At 41.6% G+C, this 17,970-nt stretch overlaps 2 protein-coding genes and 1 long non-coding RNA gene across 4 annotated transcripts; 1 reads left to right on the forward strand and 2 right to left on the reverse strand.

Moving 5' to 3' along the window:
- Nucleotides 1-132: 132 nt before the first annotated feature.
- Nucleotides 133-7,947, reverse strand: grtp1a (growth hormone regulated TBC protein 1a). The gene is made up of 8 exons (XM_051380194.1): nt 7,225-7,947; nt 5,344-5,495; nt 5,099-5,257; nt 3,583-3,707; nt 2,817-2,913; nt 2,248-2,420; nt 909-1,094; nt 133-782 (listed from the first exon to the last, which is right to left on the reverse strand). Exons 1-8 carry the CDS (start codon nt 7,302-7,304, stop codon nt 690-692), a joined length of 1,065 nt encoding a protein of 354 aa, XP_051236154.1. The 5' UTR covers nt 7,305-7,947; the 3' UTR covers nt 133-689.
- On the forward strand, nt 6,990-15,233 carry LOC127352079 (uncharacterized). The gene is made up of 3 exons (XR_007881034.1): nt 6,990-7,113; nt 14,599-14,819; nt 15,155-15,233. It is a non-coding gene; the product is annotated as an uncharacterized LOC127352079 (long non-coding RNA).
- Nucleotides 9,729-17,558, reverse strand: adprhl1 (ADP-ribosylhydrolase like 1). 2 transcript variants are annotated; one of them, XM_051380182.1, is made up of 9 exons: nt 17,084-17,558; nt 15,709-15,873; nt 15,495-15,620; nt 15,217-15,357; nt 14,875-15,002; nt 14,622-14,754; nt 14,348-14,513; nt 13,457-13,546; nt 12,492-12,567 (listed from the first exon to the last, which is right to left on the reverse strand). In XM_051380182.1, the coding sequence occupies exons 1-8, from the start codon at nt 17,295-17,297 to the stop codon at nt 13,504-13,506; spliced, it is 1,116 nt and encodes a 371-aa protein (XP_051236142.1). In that variant the 5' UTR covers nt 17,298-17,558; the 3' UTR covers nt 12,492-12,567; nt 13,457-13,503. The 2 variants fall into 2 exon arrangements, with proteins under 2 accessions (XP_051236141.1, XP_051236142.1); XM_051380181.1 differs by lacking the exon at nt 13,457-13,546 and having other exon boundaries at nt 9,729-12,567.
- Nucleotides 17,559-17,970: the final 412 nt, after the last annotated feature.

Raw genomic sequence — 17,970 nt, forward strand, 5'->3', positions numbered from 1 at the left:
ATCTGATATCCGTACTATGAGAGTTTAATGGGCCACAAAACCCAAACACAGAACAAACTGGATACCTCTCTGGTGAGAGCAGCCCTTTCAATTGTGTGGAGATCATGTCATCATAATGCAATTGAATTCATGTTTGAGGTCAGGAACTATGACTTTTACTCAAAACTTGGAACAAAATCAATAAATACATGAACCAGATTTGAAATGTTTGAAATAAATATGGCATAAAATCAGTATGATTCACAATCAATTACACAGTGGGCAGTGCCAGCATGGAGTTTCATCAGTCATTCAATGTAGAATACAGTAGGCAGGTTCCTCTTGGCTGCATTTACAGTGTGCAACACATCATTTATCTGAGCTGGCCATTTAGTGCCAAGCTTCTTTCTCTACAGTGTCTCTGACGTTCTGGAGTAAAGTGCATAATTCCACATTTTAACAAGACAAACTACATGTTAATTTCAAATGGAATCGTCAGCTCATACAGCACATTGCTAAGAATGTTCTCATTTGACCATATATTTACACTGAGGCTGTATGATTGTCTCAGAATATGTTTAAGACCAAAACTATACAGCATGTAGTAGTCACTGTGACATTAAGTCAGGAAAAAAGAAGAAGGTGCAATCGAGCTGTTGGGCGCTCATCCCAGTGGAATGTGTATTGAGTTTAAGCAACAGGAGTTTGGTTTACGATTCTTCTGCAATGATGCGAGATCGACATGTTGCCCGCAGTTTAGTCAAGGTTGCCGTGGAGAGGCTTCCTGGTTCGGTGAAGATTTTCTAGGAAAGGCAAGTAACATCAGGATTATAGGATTAAAGAAGGCAAATTACAAAGCATGTTTGTTTTATACTTCCTGGTCTCTGCTCTAGTGAAACAACACACAGATACACTCTCTTTTCTTTTACCTGCATAAAAGTGTGGCATTCATCAACAAATGGTCCGTGGGTGATCTGCTTGAAGTTTTGGCAGACGTCCGGCAGCGAGTGGGCCTGTTGGATCAGAGCCTCATTGTGGTGGATCAATGTCAGAGCTACACGGAACAGGATTTTAGAGCCCTCGTAGAACAGGCAGTCCCAAATCCTTAGAACTGTCTGCAGAAAAACAACAACAAAAAGGAGTGAATCCCACCAGCAAACTCGTGTGGTGTTGCACAACTTTTTTCCTCAGTGTCCTGCAACAGTCCTGAATTCTTTCAACTGTCACAGACTTAACCATTGTCCCAAATTGAAGTTCTTTTTTTTCCATTCTACATAATGAATATAATTTAAGAACTTTGTTTTCACTTTATTCATGGTCTGCTAGTTGTTCCATGCTCTTATATCCAAATAAAATATTTAAAATCACCCCATTGGCCACAATCATTTATCATCATTCTTTCAGTAATTAGTGGAGTTACTGTTTCTTGTTTACTTCTAACTCTTAGATTTAAAAATGGGTCATTGCAAACTGCAGTACAAATGCAGATAGTGTATGTAAACTACTGAAAATGCATACGTACTCTTAGTCATCATGGGGTTGTTAGGCTGATATTTTAATCACTTACTGTATTTCTACTGCAGCAAAAAAACATGTAAGGAGAAACAATATATTAAGTAATTATCATAATTCAACTGATATTTAACCCAGTTTAACATGTTATTTCCCATATATTCTTCCTTTCCCTATGTTGCACTTCCTTAACTCAGGTGTTGTTCTCAAGTGGAGCAGAGGAAAAACCTGGACGCTGAAGCCCTAACCCTGAATCAATCTGGGGATAAGATATTAGTGATGAGTCATGTCCTTTCTGCTGCAGTAGGAACTGCTACTAGTCGGCCGCAGTGCCTGTAGGTGAAATCTTGAGGGAATAGCGTGAACATCTGCAAGTGTCCCGCCCTCCTCGTGAACCTCCATGTGTATTTGGAGAACAAACATTCAGTTCATGCCCCACCCGAGACCAGCAGAGGGACTTGGCAACAACAGTGACTGTTGTATGTGGTGTGTTGACCATTACAAAATGGAAGAAAAGGAGAAATATAAGGCAATTTTTTAACTATTTGATCTGAATCCACTAAAAGCGAGCTGGTATAAAGTGTTTCTTTACTATGATGAATGGTGTGCTTTGACAGACCTTTATTGTTTGAGAGATAAGAAGCACATTTAAACAACATTTATTTTTATAATTAACTTTGCCGTCTCATACTGTGCTGCATACAGTCCTGAATGCCAATGACCAGAATTCATCAAAACGCACACAGATACACTCACCTCTACTGGTAAAACGTCGATGTAGAGACAGATGAACCATCGGGAGACCACCAGGGTCCACATGACATTGTGATCCACCATAGTCTGCCAGACTCTGGGGACTTTAGCTTTCACCAGTTCCCCTAACACCTCCTGGTCCGTTTTCAGTCCCAGCATGGCTGGACTGTAGTAGTCTGCAACCACACACACACACACACACACACACACACACACACACACACACACACACACACACACACACACACACACACACACACACACACACAGTGAGTTATAAGTAAGTAAGTAAGTTTAAAAGTAGAACAATTACAATTAAACTCAGTCCTTTTAAAGTCTATGTTGTGTCTAACACAAAACATCCCTCCTGACATAGGTGCTGCCATGTTTTTGCTTTATATTGACACTCCCTTGTTTACAACCTCGATACAAATGAAAACATACTCAAGGTCTCAAGACCGATAAAGACCATGTGACCTCCTACAGGATTATTCTTAGCCCAGGCACACACACCTACACACACTCGTCAGGAGATCACAATGATGGCAAATTACACATACACACACACACACCTGGTAAAATTCTACCGAGTAGTGCATCCATCAGCCAGAAGGATTTTTCTTCATCTTTTGTGATGATGAGTAGATACCCAGCGATGAAGTTCATCCCCTGAAAACAAAAGAGAGACACACTTGAGGTTTACACATTAATCTTGCAATCCTGTGTGAGCAGGTTTTACAGCTCTTTAAATAAAAGCATCTGGGAGCGAGACCACTAATTGTGCATGAGACATTAACAAAAGGGAAACAAAGGAAGAAGAAAAAAACATTCAAACGTAAACAGGCTACCTGAAGGTTCTAGTTGTACTTCAGAGGAGAGAGAGTAACCATGAACACACAGGCCCTGCTGCCTGTTTGAATTGCAAATCAAGCTGCGTATGCTCTGGTGAATGAAAATTGCCTTTCAAATGTTAATGATGAATATAGGGCTATACTGCACTTATTTAATGAAACACTACACAAAATAATGATCAAACAGATTTTGGATATCATCTTCCACACAAAAACATTTACACTGTCTGTGTTATTTTGGCTAATAAACACTGCACTGTAAATGTAGGTCAGTTTTGTTTTTGTCCCATTTCCCACATTAATGATGGACATAATTCTTTACTGCAAGATACACAGCACCATAAACAATAATGAAACAATATGAAATACTATATAATATTACAAATACCAGATTATTTTTGCAAGGTCCTTGCCAATACCCAATATTCTGACACTGTTCTTAAAAGTCTTTGTAAGCCGTAATGTTCCTGATCCTCAGTGATAGTACCTGACAGTAGCCCACAGTTTGGTTGTGGTGACCATAAGCCAGCAGCACGTTGTACAGGGCTTTCTGCAGACATGGGTTGGACGTCTTGCGGAACTGGACGTTGTCTGGAAACGTTCTGTTCAAGTCTGAAAGAGACAGATAACACAGACGCTCATAGTTAGTGCTGTTTATGTGTTTATGGGTGTTATTTTACTGTTGCTCTGATGCTCAACTAACGACAGGTAACGTAATGTCACACTGCCATAAAGTGTTATCAGGTGTGGTATCAGAGTAGTTTTATTATTACCATTATGAGTACAAGCACAGAGTATCAGATCTGATAACCCAATACTGGTATTGGCGCATCCCTAACAACATATACATATAAAATTGTGTTGCATATTAAACTGGGCCCATAACATGTAGGGTCAGCCTGCAGTGCTATGCAGTTTTCTGCCTTGGATGGTTTTCATTTATTTTTTGTTGGTAGAATGGAGCTATATCAATAAAGTCTATTATTATTATTATTATTATTATTATTATTATTATTATTATTATTAGTATATTATTATTATTAATAATATGAGTGTAAACATTCCTTGTTATCATGCATACAATAATAACCTATTCAAATAATGACAGAATCATATATTCATGTTTTTATTTGAACATACATGTGGAATTTATCTTTGCTGAAATACGTTTTAGTCATTTAACATTTTTGATAACTAAAATCCAAGTATTAAATAATAATACAGTAACTCTGAGGACTCCCTGGGCTTCGTGGCCTGAAACAACACACCCCAACCAATGCAGCTTATTGAGTTCTTTTAATGCAGTGCCGTTTTCTGTCTCAATGCCGGGACTGATTGAAGAGCAGTCTCACTAATTCACAAAGCCATACTGTGATGACATTCTGTAGGTCACACTGAACACTAAAATATTCTACGTAAGGGCTCTGACACACCCAACTGTTGGGCATCATTGTGCCCTGTGTGGCTGACTGTTGCCTGCAGGTTTTGCAGTGCGTCTGGCACAGTTGGCTATAGTCAGCATTAATCAGCAACCATTCAGCCAAATCAGCATGATGAATCAGCCTCAAGGGCAAACAGTAACAGGACTGTCTGACTCTGTGTTCAAACAAAACCTGTTCATTTACTCATTTAGTGCAGGTTTCCCTTATTTTTTCGTCTGACCACATGATGACAATCCCCCTGTAAAACAAAACTTTACAGTGCCAAATCAAACTTTTTAATCAGATATATTCTTATTTTGTATTCCAAAACTGTATAATGATAATTTAATTTAATTTAAAATTAAATTCACATTTACATAAAGTAACTGGCTAAGTTGTTTTGTACACAAATGATGATCTTTGGATTAGACAGTTATTTCCCCCGATCGTGGGTTAGATAGAGAACACATACGGCGATGAACTGTAAGTACTGGTTCTTTGAGGTTGGCTTGTTGTGTATCCGGTTTTTAAAGGAGATCTGAGCGAACATGTGGGTGAATAAGAAACTGTTCACAGCCTGACCTGTGCAGATGGTCTCCACCAGTTTGGGGTCGTGCTGGGCTCCGAGCAGGGACTGGAAGTATCCTGGGTTCTTCTCTAGCTGGTCTTGAGCCCCACTGGCTGACATCCAGACCAGAGCCCGGTGCTCATTAGGAATCCCCTTACGTACGTAACGCTTTACTGAAGGAGAGGGAGAACATTGAGTTCAGTTTTATTGCATGCACCCACTCTGTGAGGATACTGGTGTGTTCAGTTTTCACACTCACATTTTACATTCTTCTGCACTTTGCTTTTTCCCTTCAGGAGTTTGGACCACTTGATGCATCGTCGGGTGAGCACAACTAGATACTCGGACATTAGCTCCTCATGTGATTCATAATCAAAGTCCTCTGAGCGCTCAAAACCATATGGATCCACGCTGGGTCAAAATGCACAAAGTTAGAAACTGTTAGAAACTGTTAAAAACACATCAAAAGATTGTGTTCAGCCAGTAAATCACAATCATCATCAGAATTACCAAAGCTTTAATATCATAGCATTGTAAACCTCTTATTGAACAAATTAATATGAACAGAATCAGGTGAACCTGAACACTTGTGTATGTATGCTGGTGTGTGTGTGTGTGTGTGTGTGTGTATGTGTGTGTGTGTGTGTGCTTTTTCTTCTGTACTATGATGTTATTTATTGTATTTGGGGGAAAGACAGCTGCTAGTGTTTGTAGCATTTAGGCCTCCTCATCTCTACTTAGTTCAGGCATAACTATTGGATAGAGCCATTACAGCATAAAAGAAAGTGTAATGCTTATATTTTGTTAATGTATATTCATATTCCTTATATAGCATGTGTGTCAACATTATATACGTCCACTATCTGGCCATAAATGAAATAGTTGTGGGTGTTGGTGGCTCAACCCTAATGCGTTAGGTAACACGATAATCTCCCTTCAGCTTAACCCTTTCACAAGAGCAAGGTCACCACTGAAGAAGAAAGGCACCTACAGACCAGCAATGTGGTAGGCTCCCACATCGGTTTTCAACATGCACAACTTTCCTACTGTAGTATATACACTACACAGGCTCTGCAAACGCGGTGTGAAAATAAAGGTATCATTATGCAAACATTATGGTATCTGTCTTGTTGCCAAAACAAAAGGGCACACATTAGATGTATCAGTGTGGAGTTTGTGACTGTGGCACATGATTTAACATGTTGGTTTTGGTTATCTTTTTTTCCCCTTTAACACTGGAGTATGAGTGCAAGTCTACTCAAGTCCAATATATGCTCAGTTGCCAGTTTTTACGTACACCATCCTACCCTCAAGAAGGTCGTAATATTCAGTTGTTGAGTTTTGTTGTGTAAGAGCAGTGTTTATTCAACTTTATTGTCATTTTGGAGCCTGCGACTCTAATATTTAGTCATCCATCATTGATATACACGGTGTGTACAAATTAATATTAAAAATCACCTCAACAGATCCACAAACTACAGACTCCAAGTAGTTCAAGTTCAATCAACCCCTCTCTTAAAACATTTGCACCAGACTGCATTCATTTTACCTAAGTGTACCAATAAACCTACCATCCACTGAACTTTTATTTGAGCCATCATGTGATGACAGAAATTGGCCAAATTCCTAATGAACAAAAAAAACCTATATAACATCAGCAGGCTGCACACCTCCTGCAGAAAGAAATATATATAATATATATATCACTTTGTAAATCATTGTATAAGTTTATTCAAGAGACATATGGGACACAGAGCCTAGAGTATAGCAGAGTACAAGAGCTTTTCATTATTCCTACAAATTTCACATTGCATTACAAGTGAAATTGGAGACAGAAAACTATAAATGAGCAGCAGTTATCGCGATATGTCGTTTGATTGACGTTAATAACGAAGTTTTGTACCAGCAGCCGTTAAGTTAGCTTGTAAGCTAAATCACTCTAGTAACTGTTTAAAGTTAGTTAACGTTACTACTTCCATGTTTCCACAAATTGGAAATAAATCAGCTGCTTCTGGATTTACTTTATCAGGTAAGTCACTCAACTACTCTCGCCCTCTTCATATCGATAAGATATGGTTTTAAAAACGTTTTAGCAGAGCCGAGTTAACCGTTGAAGCCCAACGTTGTTGGCTAACGTTACCTGCCCACTCTGTCTTTGGCTCTACCATCATCATCGGCCGGGGAGCGGGTCCGGTTGATCGCCTGGTTCTTCTTCTCCATTGCCCCGGTGATATCCTTAAAAATCTGTGCTCGGAGACTCACTGCTGTGTATGCATCCACTGCTGTGTTTCTCCCCACAACCCAAAAAAAAAAAAAAGTTTACAGCGAGCCTGAGTGTCGAAAGTCCCCGTTTAGGTTGAGGTAAGTTAGCGATAAGGTTCACTGTTAACTTTCTCCATGTTTGCGTGCGGAGAGACGGGACAAGACGCGGCTTTCTCCTGGGATTAACATGCTATTCTGGAGTGGGGAAAGCAGGGGAACCCATTCTTACGCTTCCCCCCGAGCCAAGAAGTCGTTCTAGTTGCTATTCGTCAAGTATTTTATCGATCCACCGATGTGCAAACCGTGTGGGGAGTTTCCTTTTGACTTTTATCGCCATCCACATGCACCTGCTGCTGGTCCCCCCCCCTCGCCTCCCTCCTCTCTCACTCTCCAACTCGCCAACTGGACCGTGGCTCTAATAAAAAAAACCCAAACATAACGACAAGATGAATGCTTCCCAAAATTATGATCCAAAATACAAGTCACTTCCCACTCCTCTTGTCCGGACTGCGGGCCACTCCGGAGGAGGATTTCGGACTCGTGACGTTGTCCCAGGACACACACGTCGTCAATCAGACCCTAATGCTGCTTTCGAGTGATTCCCGTAACATCCTACTTCAGAGCTCTCATGGGATGGCTAAATGTGACTTATGTCGCATTCACGGGGCTTTGGTTAGGGGGAAAAAAAAAAAAAAGTGGAGCTGCAGTGGTAGAAAGAAAATATTTTAGAGTTATTCCGTTCAAATTAAACCTTGCTCATTTTTGCAGTTATATCTCCTTTAACATATATGCCAAATTGTAACTAGTAACCACTGTTTTTTTAATGAAGTGTTAAAACTCTCTTACTTATCCGCTTTCCATTTGTCATATAACATATCACATTAATGTCAACAGTAGACACAGACCTAGCCTACAACATGTCTGTCTGAACATCGGCAACTCCCTGATCATAAAATCCCTAGGATGCATTTAACGGTGTTAATATGTCCGATAACAACTAAAGGCAGCAGCAAATGGTAAGTAGCCGCGCCCTCTCCAGCACCGCCACGTAGCACAGGTAAATAGAGCCATCCTCTGCTGGGCAGCAGTGCTCCACTAAATATACACCTGGATTCAAACATATCTGCTGCATGGGTGATTCCAGGCTTCCTGCAGTCTTTGAAAATCATTTGATGTTTGCAGATATGATGGATAAAAAGAAAATAAGAGGGAGGTTTATGAAAATAAATGGAGAAACTCAAAAATATTTCACTCAAATTCAACAGCCTACCTTATCTCTTTCTGTCCCAGCAGAAGCACACGTTCACATCCTCAGGGAAGCATTCAATGACATTTTTTTAATGAGCGTATGTTAATATTTTAAAAGAAAAAACTATAATGACTTCAAAGTCCTGCACAAGTAAGAGTGGAAAACCTTGCTCTTACTGGAAAAGGTGATGAGTATCAAAATGACGCAAACCTTACATCAAGTCACCAGATGTGAATTTGATTATGTGCTAATGAGAGAATCTGGAGCAGAGTCTCAGACGCTGTCCCAACGCTGTCACCCACTTCCAGGAAGGACTGTTGCAAAATGACAGACAGCTTTTTGGTGGCTATCCTTGTTGTAGTTTCTTATTTTCCAGAGTTGAAAAAAAAGTTTAAACCATGTGGGGATAGAAATGTGGTTAGTGTAACTTTAATGGACACTTTTTAAACGTAAAAAGTACTGTTTGATGTGGCACGTTTTAGAGTCACTGGACAGACAGTCATGTGGGTGTGTGTATATGACTGGGTTGAATGTTGTTTAACCAATATTAACAGAATGCAAGTGCACAGAAATTCACCACATTTGTAGAAAGTCATGCTTAGCCTGACCTAAATCAAATTACTTCAAATTTGATTTAAGCATTTCTGTCCTACATACACTAACACTCAATAACAACACCACACCCTCATCACCACTGCCTATTCGGATAAGCCATGGATGGACAGATGATGGATCATGTAGGCCTCTGTGTCTGATCCTCTTGGGAAAATACCAGAGTAAGTGCAAACGCACACTCATGTTTGAGAGCAGTAGTGTAATCCTGCTGGTGGGCGTTGTTGGATCTGTGAGCTTTCCAGCCACTGACATGTTTGGCAGTGCTGTGTGCAGCCATTCATCTGTTAATAATCAGTTACCTTTTAGAAAAAACAATTGTACTAGGCACTGTTTTACAGATAGACAATGTTATCTTAATGTCTAACTCCAACTAGTCTTTCTAATGTTCATGTGTTCATCAATGTGGTAGATAATGAAAATTATATTTTTCCTTCCTCGTCAGAAATCATATTAAAAATTGTTTTCATTCATTTGAGCATAGTGAATGAATAAATTAGGCAGCATGAATAGTGTTACTATCATTTTTAAGAAGTTTATTTAAAAACATGAGCAAGCTACATTAAATACTGTGCTGTTTCTTGATAGACAGTCAAACTTGAGCAGCGTGCACCTTACAATGAAATCATCTGGCTTGGGTACACCTCTGGATCTCCCACCAGGAGCTGGAAAACTCTGCTGGGAAGAAGGATGTCTGGACTTCCTTGTTTAGCATGTGGCCACTGCAACACAGCCCCATATGAGTGGCAGAATATGTATAGATGGATTGACATATATTGATTTAAATTATAATAAACTTTCAAAATGTAAAGGTCAAACTAGCCTTCTAATACCCTGTCTTTATACCAGATTATGCAGCAATAATGCTTGTGCATTGTAAAATGCTTATGCTCCACCCATGGCAGCCTACTGTGGTAACCGTAAGGAACCATTTCAAGTGTTACACATTGCACGTTGCAACAATTCAACCTTGATAAGGTCTGGACGACCAGTGTAACAGTTGTAGGTCATTTGGAGGTTATCAGTGCTATAACAAAATATTCAAGAGGACTATCAGTAGGGGTTTTTATTTCTTATCCTTATACGTGTACTTAATAAAAACACTATCATTGCTTGTTGTTGCTTTTGTTGGTGTAATTTTGTAATTACTGTGTGTTGCTGATGTATAAAGGAACTGAAATCTTTAATTGTAAATTCCTTGTACAGTTTCAGTGGAAAGAAGTAAATGCTGATTCTAGTTCTATGATCACTGTAATAGCTCCAACCTAGAAAGTAAAAGTATCAGTAAATCGTATGGTTTTGGGTTTATATGTTTCTTTGACTGAAGGATCCCCATAGTTGATTGTTGTGTACTTTGGTCTCTGTTTTGGATTGTCCCTCTCAGTTTGAATCTTATGTGATGTTACAAAAGAGGTTTTGCTGTCTTCTAATGCAACGTTGTTGGCAGTGTCTTCAGAAAGTCTGAAACTTTGCAGTGCACTAGAATCTGTTGTGTCCACTAGTGTTACTTCCTCTTTTGCCTCTACATCTTCATCTTGTGGTTTGTTTTTTGTTACTATATGGTGGGTTTGTATCTTCGTGTTATTAGGAGGACAAAGGTTAATGTCCTGAAATGTTCCCATTGTCACCAATCCTGTCTTAAAAGCAGTCATAGAAGTATCAGAGTATGGTGAGGGCCTTGCAACTGAAGGAGTTTCTGGGTGCGGTGCTGATTGAAGGGAGGAATCAATCTGGTCATCAACATCTTGTTGGTAATCCAATCTGTAAACACGTGGGATTACATACTTGGGCAACTTTGTTTGAATGGTCACAGCTTTGGTTGGATTCGGATCATCCACTGCTCCGTTCTCCATGGGGTTGCGGTCTGTATATGTAGACAGCCCCTTGGGTTTGGGCTTTAAAGAGAATCTCACTTCACTGTGTTTACCTGTGAGTGAGTCCCTGTGAGTGTGTTTTAGGGCTCTGTGAGGAACTTCCGTCTTCAAGTTAGGTATCTTTTCCCAATGTGAACTTTCTGATAGTTCCACTGAATATTGTTTAGGAGAGGAATCTACACATGTGGACCACACTGGAGAGCAGGTCATGATGGTTGCCACATGCCAGTTCACTTGGGCTTCTACCTGTGGAATAAGCCTGCAAGGTTCTGGGAGCGAGCTCTCGGTGACAGATGTTAAACAGACTAGCTCTAGATGTCCATATTTTAACTTGTTCGTGATACTGGTTTCTTCTGCTGTAGTCTGAATTTCACCTGATGTCCAGCCCTGAACATCGTTATCATAAGCTCGACCTTTTGTATGCTTCAATGAACAATGGCCTTCAGCTGTTTGATCTGAATCCCGGCCCCCCATTTGCCTCTCTTCCTCTGCTTTCAAACAGATTTTTTCTTCCAAGTTTGAGTTTATTTCTGTTAAAACGTTCACCGCCTGCTCTGGTCTTTGTTCTTGCCCAGCGGTAGTTTGATTTCCTTTCAACTGTTGTGCAACAGATTTACTTTTCATGTGCTTGTGTTGGTTTTGTCTGTGAACAGCTTGAGCCTCCACCTGTTGATGGCATCTGTCAAGACAAGCTACCCTCTGTTTTATATTACTTGTCATCTTGACTCCTCCAGAGGGCATTTCATGTGAACTTTTCAAGTCCCTCCCCTTACATACAGCGGCCATGGTCTCAAACCTCTCCATCAAGGTAGATAGGAGGAGCCCTCTTCCGATGAGTCTTGGTTTGACTGGCTGTTTGTTCAGCATGTTCTGTCCCTTTTCCTTTTGCTCAGCCATGGCAAATTTGTTGACAATATCTTTCACACTGCCCCCCCTCTTGGGTCCTGTTTCTCGTCTGGTCTTGACCTTTTTGTGCATGTCTTGCTCACTGTCTTGGCAGTGGTTCACATCACCTGCCAGTCCTCTGGAGGACAGAGTTCCTACCTCCCTTTGGTGGGTGATGGGAGGTTTGGGGTTAGATCTTATGAATTTGGATTGGAGGAGCTGGAATGTGGTAAGGCGCCGGGTTATTAAGCCTTCATCCCTTTGATCCCCTCCATGCCTTCTGGGCAATCTGTCGTTTTGTGGATCTGACCAGCATTTTTTAGGGATCTTGGGTCTGGTCTCAGTAGTTATTCCCTGGGTCATTTTCTGTTCTTTAGGGAGCTGAGCAGTCTGAATGTGAGTCTGCTTTTCAAAGTCTACAAAATCTGACCCTGGCTTCTCTGGGCTTTTGTTTCTGCTGGTCCACTTGGGCAGATCTTGTGTTAGGTAACGCAGGAGACTCTCCAGAATCCCTCGGAGCACAGGGCGGCAGTTGCGGTCTCTAACCAACTTCCTCAACATACCGGCATCAGGGCTGATACTGGTTTTCCCAGAATCTGGTCTATGGAGAATAGAGGACATGCAAAACTTAATCGTGTAGCCATCTACAGCTAAGCATACCTAAATTGTAACGGATATTGACAGCAGAGTTGAAGCATGACTGGCAAATTATTACATTTACTATTGCGTGAAAATAGTGGCACTGCTGGATGCATAATTGTGAGTTATATGTCAGAAAGGATGGTCACTAATTACAAAGGCTGTCATTATTGTAACTTTTTTCCCACGGGTAGTCGATGTTGTGTGTTCTGCACTTGAAACTACATTTCCCACCTAGACTATTAGCAGAACTAAATAATTGTACAAAATGTCTGGCTTTAGGCAAAGAAGTTGTACCCAAACCCTGGAGTAACTTTTTCATGTTTGTAGATAGATAGCAAATATTGCACTCTACTTTAGGAAATGTAGTCTAAACAGGGCTTACTGTAAATAATGGCACTCCATCATAATCGTTCCAAAATATGGTGCTAAATTTGTGTTTTTCATGCAGTTGTAAAGATGAAAAATGTTACTACTCTTTTTTTTTTTTTTGACTGATAGATAGCACCACCATGAAGAATACTTACAGGATAACGCTTGCTTCAGTACACCCATTACAGCATAAATGGTTGAACATTACATTAAGGTTATCTTTAAATCTCTTTTAACCCACGTCAGCCAATCTCTGAGAAATGAGCATCACATGGATTAGTTTTTGGAGGGCAGTGAATTTGAGCTCTCACTGTGACAATATGAAACTAATCAGAGTAATCTCCAAAGAAGACTACTTTCTCTTATTAATCTTCTACTCGAGTGATATTTGCGTCAATAAACAGTGCTTCTACTTGAACTGGATATACCAGTAGCCATCCCACCCCTGCAGCAAAGTAGAAGAGGTAAAATGTTCAGACCTGAAATGAGGTGTACTCGCAGTGTGAACTTGTTACAGGTGATTAGTTCAGGGGATTGTAGAGGAGGGTTGTGTAGCAACAAGAAGAAATCTGGGAGAAAATTAAGATAGGAGACAAGCTGTCCATCAAATAAATGTTGTAGTTAAGATAAAGAGAGACAGGCACTTCATGCGTGATGTATATCCGAGTCCATTTTAATGTTCATATCTTATTAATATTCACCATGTAATGGGGCTCTCACAGTACACTATACCTGAAGAGCATCACAGTGCAAATAATAAATGATCACAGTATATAACTATTCTACAACTCATTAATGTTATGCATAAAAGTTAAAATCATCTCACAATCTTCACCACATGTTACATGCATTAAAAAGCCAAGGTAAATCAAGTTTGCTGTAGAGAGAGACGTATCAGTAGGCTTTATCAAAAGTTCGTACAATGTTTTATGCTGATTTTGATCAATTACATTTCTTTATGACACAACATAACCATGTGCTTTATGTTAATCCAGGTTAGCTTTAGAAAAGGAAAAGGTCAGAGAAGGTAATTATCTTTTGATTGTTAATTTTAAGAAAAGTTAACTATACCACAGTCTTAGTCAAAGGCCGAAACTCAATGACCTAAATTGTCTCCCTTTTGATGTCCCTCTGCCTCACACCTACAGTCACAGGTGCTTTAAATTTTCCAATTCATGACAGATCTGTGGATATCTAAATCAAGGAGGGGAGGGCAAGAGAGGTGAGGAGAGGATAGGATGCCCCTCAAGACTATTGAAATGCTAGCAAGGAGGACTAGAAGCTAGTGTGGGATAAGGGAAGCAGTTTTACAGTCATTTGCAGTTCCTCTGGCAGCCAGAAGGGTTCAGGCCTGTGAAGAGCAGGATTACTTGTCTATGCACTTCTCTGAAGACGCTGCTCTGTGTAGCGCTTCTCCCAACTCCTCCAGGCGCTCTCTTTTGTCCAGATCCTGGTACAGTCCTGCGGGAACCTGGCTCAGGCCATGCATGAGGCCATAAAGACAACCCGCGATCAGGCCTGTGGCTTCACTCTCACCTAAAATAAAACCAGTATTTTCACAGAAGTCATGGTGAGCAGGCTGTATGTATGTTTATCTGTATGTGTTTAATGTGTCTTGCAGGTGCAGAATGCTGTGATCCTCACCTCCGTGAAACATGGCTCGTTTGCACAGTTCAGCCCAGTCGCCCCCTGCTGACAGAAGGGCATCGTAGGCTATCATGGGGGCATCGTGACCTCTCCGACCTGCACGGCCTTCTGAACTCCAGCGCTTATACAGCTGTGGAGAAAGTAACAGCAGCACACTGTTCCTGTTAGGAGTTCTGTTGATGTAAAAACCTTAAGGTATGCTTTTATTTATGTGTGTATTTCTTTTTTGTGTGACAGAGCCAGCATTTACCTTGTCTGTCTCCTCAGCATCATAGCGATCAGGGAACGATGGTTTGTTCTGCCCTTCCTTCTCTATCTCCCTCTCTTCCAAGTAAAACTGCCACTTGGCCTCAAAGTAGAACCAGTTTTCCTGATACTCTGCACAGGAATGCATAATCACACACATTACTGGTATCAGCTGACAGTCATGTTTTCTCCGACACATGGGCATACCGAACTCAGGAAATTACTATATATATACTGTCAAACATATATTGAAATTGCTCTTTTTGTTTTGTTTTTTTACACAGAAATTTCAGTTAACCTGGATCAATGAACTAATGTCTGCACACTGACACAAACACAGTCTAACCTGCCATGTGTCGTATGGTCTTCCTGCAGTACTCCTCAGCCCTAGGGATGACCTTCATGAGCTCGCGGCCCCATGTCACAAGAGGTTTCCCTTGGATCGCATATGATGCGAACAGCGCTGTTGTCAGGGAGCCTAGGAAGCCTGAAGCCAAGAGTTACACCACAAGTCACTACTATGTGATTACAGATGTAAGGGTTAGTTTATCTGCGACACAATAAGCATCCTGTAGTTTCTGTAGTAATTTCTTTGGTTATGTTAGAAACTGCCAACATTGTCACCTGTGGGGTGGTTGTGGGTCATTCTGCCAATCTCAATGCTGACCTCCACCAGGTTGTCTAGTCTCTCTGGTTGCCAGTATCTCATACCCACACACATGGCCTTGGCGGCTGCCCCGAACCCAGATCCTGGACATAGACACACCCATTTTCATATACTTCTCTTATGATGGACTCTTAAAATGAAAAAGGAACAGTATCTAAAATCTCCACCGGCCTTTTTCATTGAAGGGTGTATGCCAGGCGAGCAGGAAGTTGTGAGGTTTGAGGTGAACACAGCCCTCCACTGTGGCAGGATCGGGGGCTCTGCCCTGGAGAGACACCATGGCTTCAACATAGAGACGCACCAGCTCCCGGTACAGGTCCTCCAGACACCAGTAATCTGGACACACACACATACACATAGTGACTGAGAGTCATTCATGATTGGCATGCAAGGCAAGATGAGTGGTGCTGCGGTGGGCTAAGTTTAGCCTCAGCCTGCTACACCACAGATTAGGACCAGCATGCCTGTGGAGAGAGGGGAGTCTCTTCCACACACCACGAGGTCAACTGGGATCCTCGAGTGGAGCCCGCAGCCATCCTGCTAGAATTTGTTTATGTGTGTATAGTGTGTGTGTGAGAGAGTGTGAGAGAGTGTGTGTGTGTGTGTGTGTGTGTGTGAGAGAGAGAGAGAGAGAGAGAGAGAGAGAGAGAGAGAGAGAGAGAGAGAGAGAGAGAGAGAGAGAGAGGATGTTGACAAAGAAGCATCACCTCTAATTTAGTGATGCAGGACTTTGATGAAAGACAGGGAACTTGACCCTCTTCACTGGGCTTTGGTTCAGATTCTGTTACAGAGATGTGTTCTTTGTCCTCTGCTTCAGATAAGAATGTAAAATACATTGAATAAGCCTCTTTAATGACTCATAAGTGGGCTACTAGAAATGCCTTTTAACAATGGAGCCAAATTAAGCATGTGTATATGCGTGCAGGCCAAGCATTGTGGCTAAATAGAGCTTTGTAATCTCAAAAGAGGTCATCACCATTTCACAGGACCGCTGTCATTGGCTTTGAACTGCATCTGCAGCCAAACATGATACCAGCAGATTACGGAGGAGTCTGCTTTTGTTCAGCAAAGGAAAGCTGAGGATCAGCTTTTACAAAGTAGTCTATTTTGAACTTTTCTGTCCCAGCAACTCCTGGCCACCCTGTGGGGGCTTGAGATGACATTTGAGTGACGGCATTCGTAATGAGGTTTCTACCGAGATTTTGTCTTTGATGGCCGGCTGTAAGGATGGATTATGGCATGTCAGCAGGTTTTGTCATTCAGAAGTGGTCTGCCAGTAAGTGATTAGCAGCTTCCATTGACTGTATACAACAAGCTATTTTGGTCCCTCTATCTAAAGATCGAGAGCACGGCTGGACAGGTCTGATGTTTTGTCTATATATTATTGAACAGATAAAGAGAAAAAAGTTTTTGGTTTTATGTGGAGATATGATGATAGATCTCTGAAGTATTGATTTCATATTTGACATTTTAAAATAGGAGAAAGACACAAAACAGATAATCATAAACCCTCTTTGTCATTCTTCTACATCAACCCTAAACATACCTGTTATAAGTGCTTCTGCTGTGGTCATGTGCATCAGCGTTGCATCACTCAGGGGCCAGTTATCTGGGTCCAGTTTCTGGGCCCCGAGTCCCCCCAGAGAGGCCAGTTCCTCTTGGATCTTCTTGCCTGAGGTGCATCCTTCCCAACGACCCTTTCTGTAGCCCAAGGCATCACCAACAGCACCTAGAACCATGGCTGCCTTAAATTTTTCCATGATACTGGCCTCTGCTTACGTCCGCTCACCCAGCTAATCGCGGAAAAAAAGATGTTCTCTTGACTGAGGCCGGCACACTTCTCCTGGGATTGAAACGGCTCCTGGCACAAACAATTTCAGCTGTAGGTCTTCTTCACCACCTCAACAGATTCATTATAATAGAACAATGGAAACAGACTCAAACTCTTTCGCCCCTAAACATCCTGAAGAACTCTCACAATTCTGGTAAGACCTCTGTCCCCGCTACATAATAGCTCTACCACCTCCTCACCCTCAGAGCTCTCTTCTAGTTTCTCATCAGTTGTCTCAATACCTATGGTTGGGGCGGGCGCGCGCACACACACACACACACACACACACGAAAGCATCACGTTATCAGCCACAGTTTCTTTGTGTTGGGCGGCGGCGAGTTCAGCTGTGATCAGGTGTCTCCTAAAAAGGCAATCCCTGTGGCCCCCAAGCCTAAGAGCTGGATGGCTGGGTGTGGAGTGGGGAAGGGGGCTGGACGCACTGGAAGAGATGCTAATGTGCTGCTGGGGCGAAGTGCAAGCTTGTCAGCTGGTGCTGGACCTTGTTGACATCCCAGCCGTCCCATGGGAGAAGGGTAAGAATGGAGCATCACCCCAACTGATGCCCGCCACACCATTAGCCGGCCTCCTCCTTTGTTTCAGTC

This window comes from Dicentrarchus labrax, unplaced genomic scaffold (genome assembly GCF_905237075.1).
Source record: "Dicentrarchus labrax unplaced genomic scaffold, dlabrax2021, whole genome shotgun sequence".
NCBI classification, from domain to species: Eukaryota; Metazoa; Chordata; class Actinopteri; family Moronidae; genus Dicentrarchus; species Dicentrarchus labrax.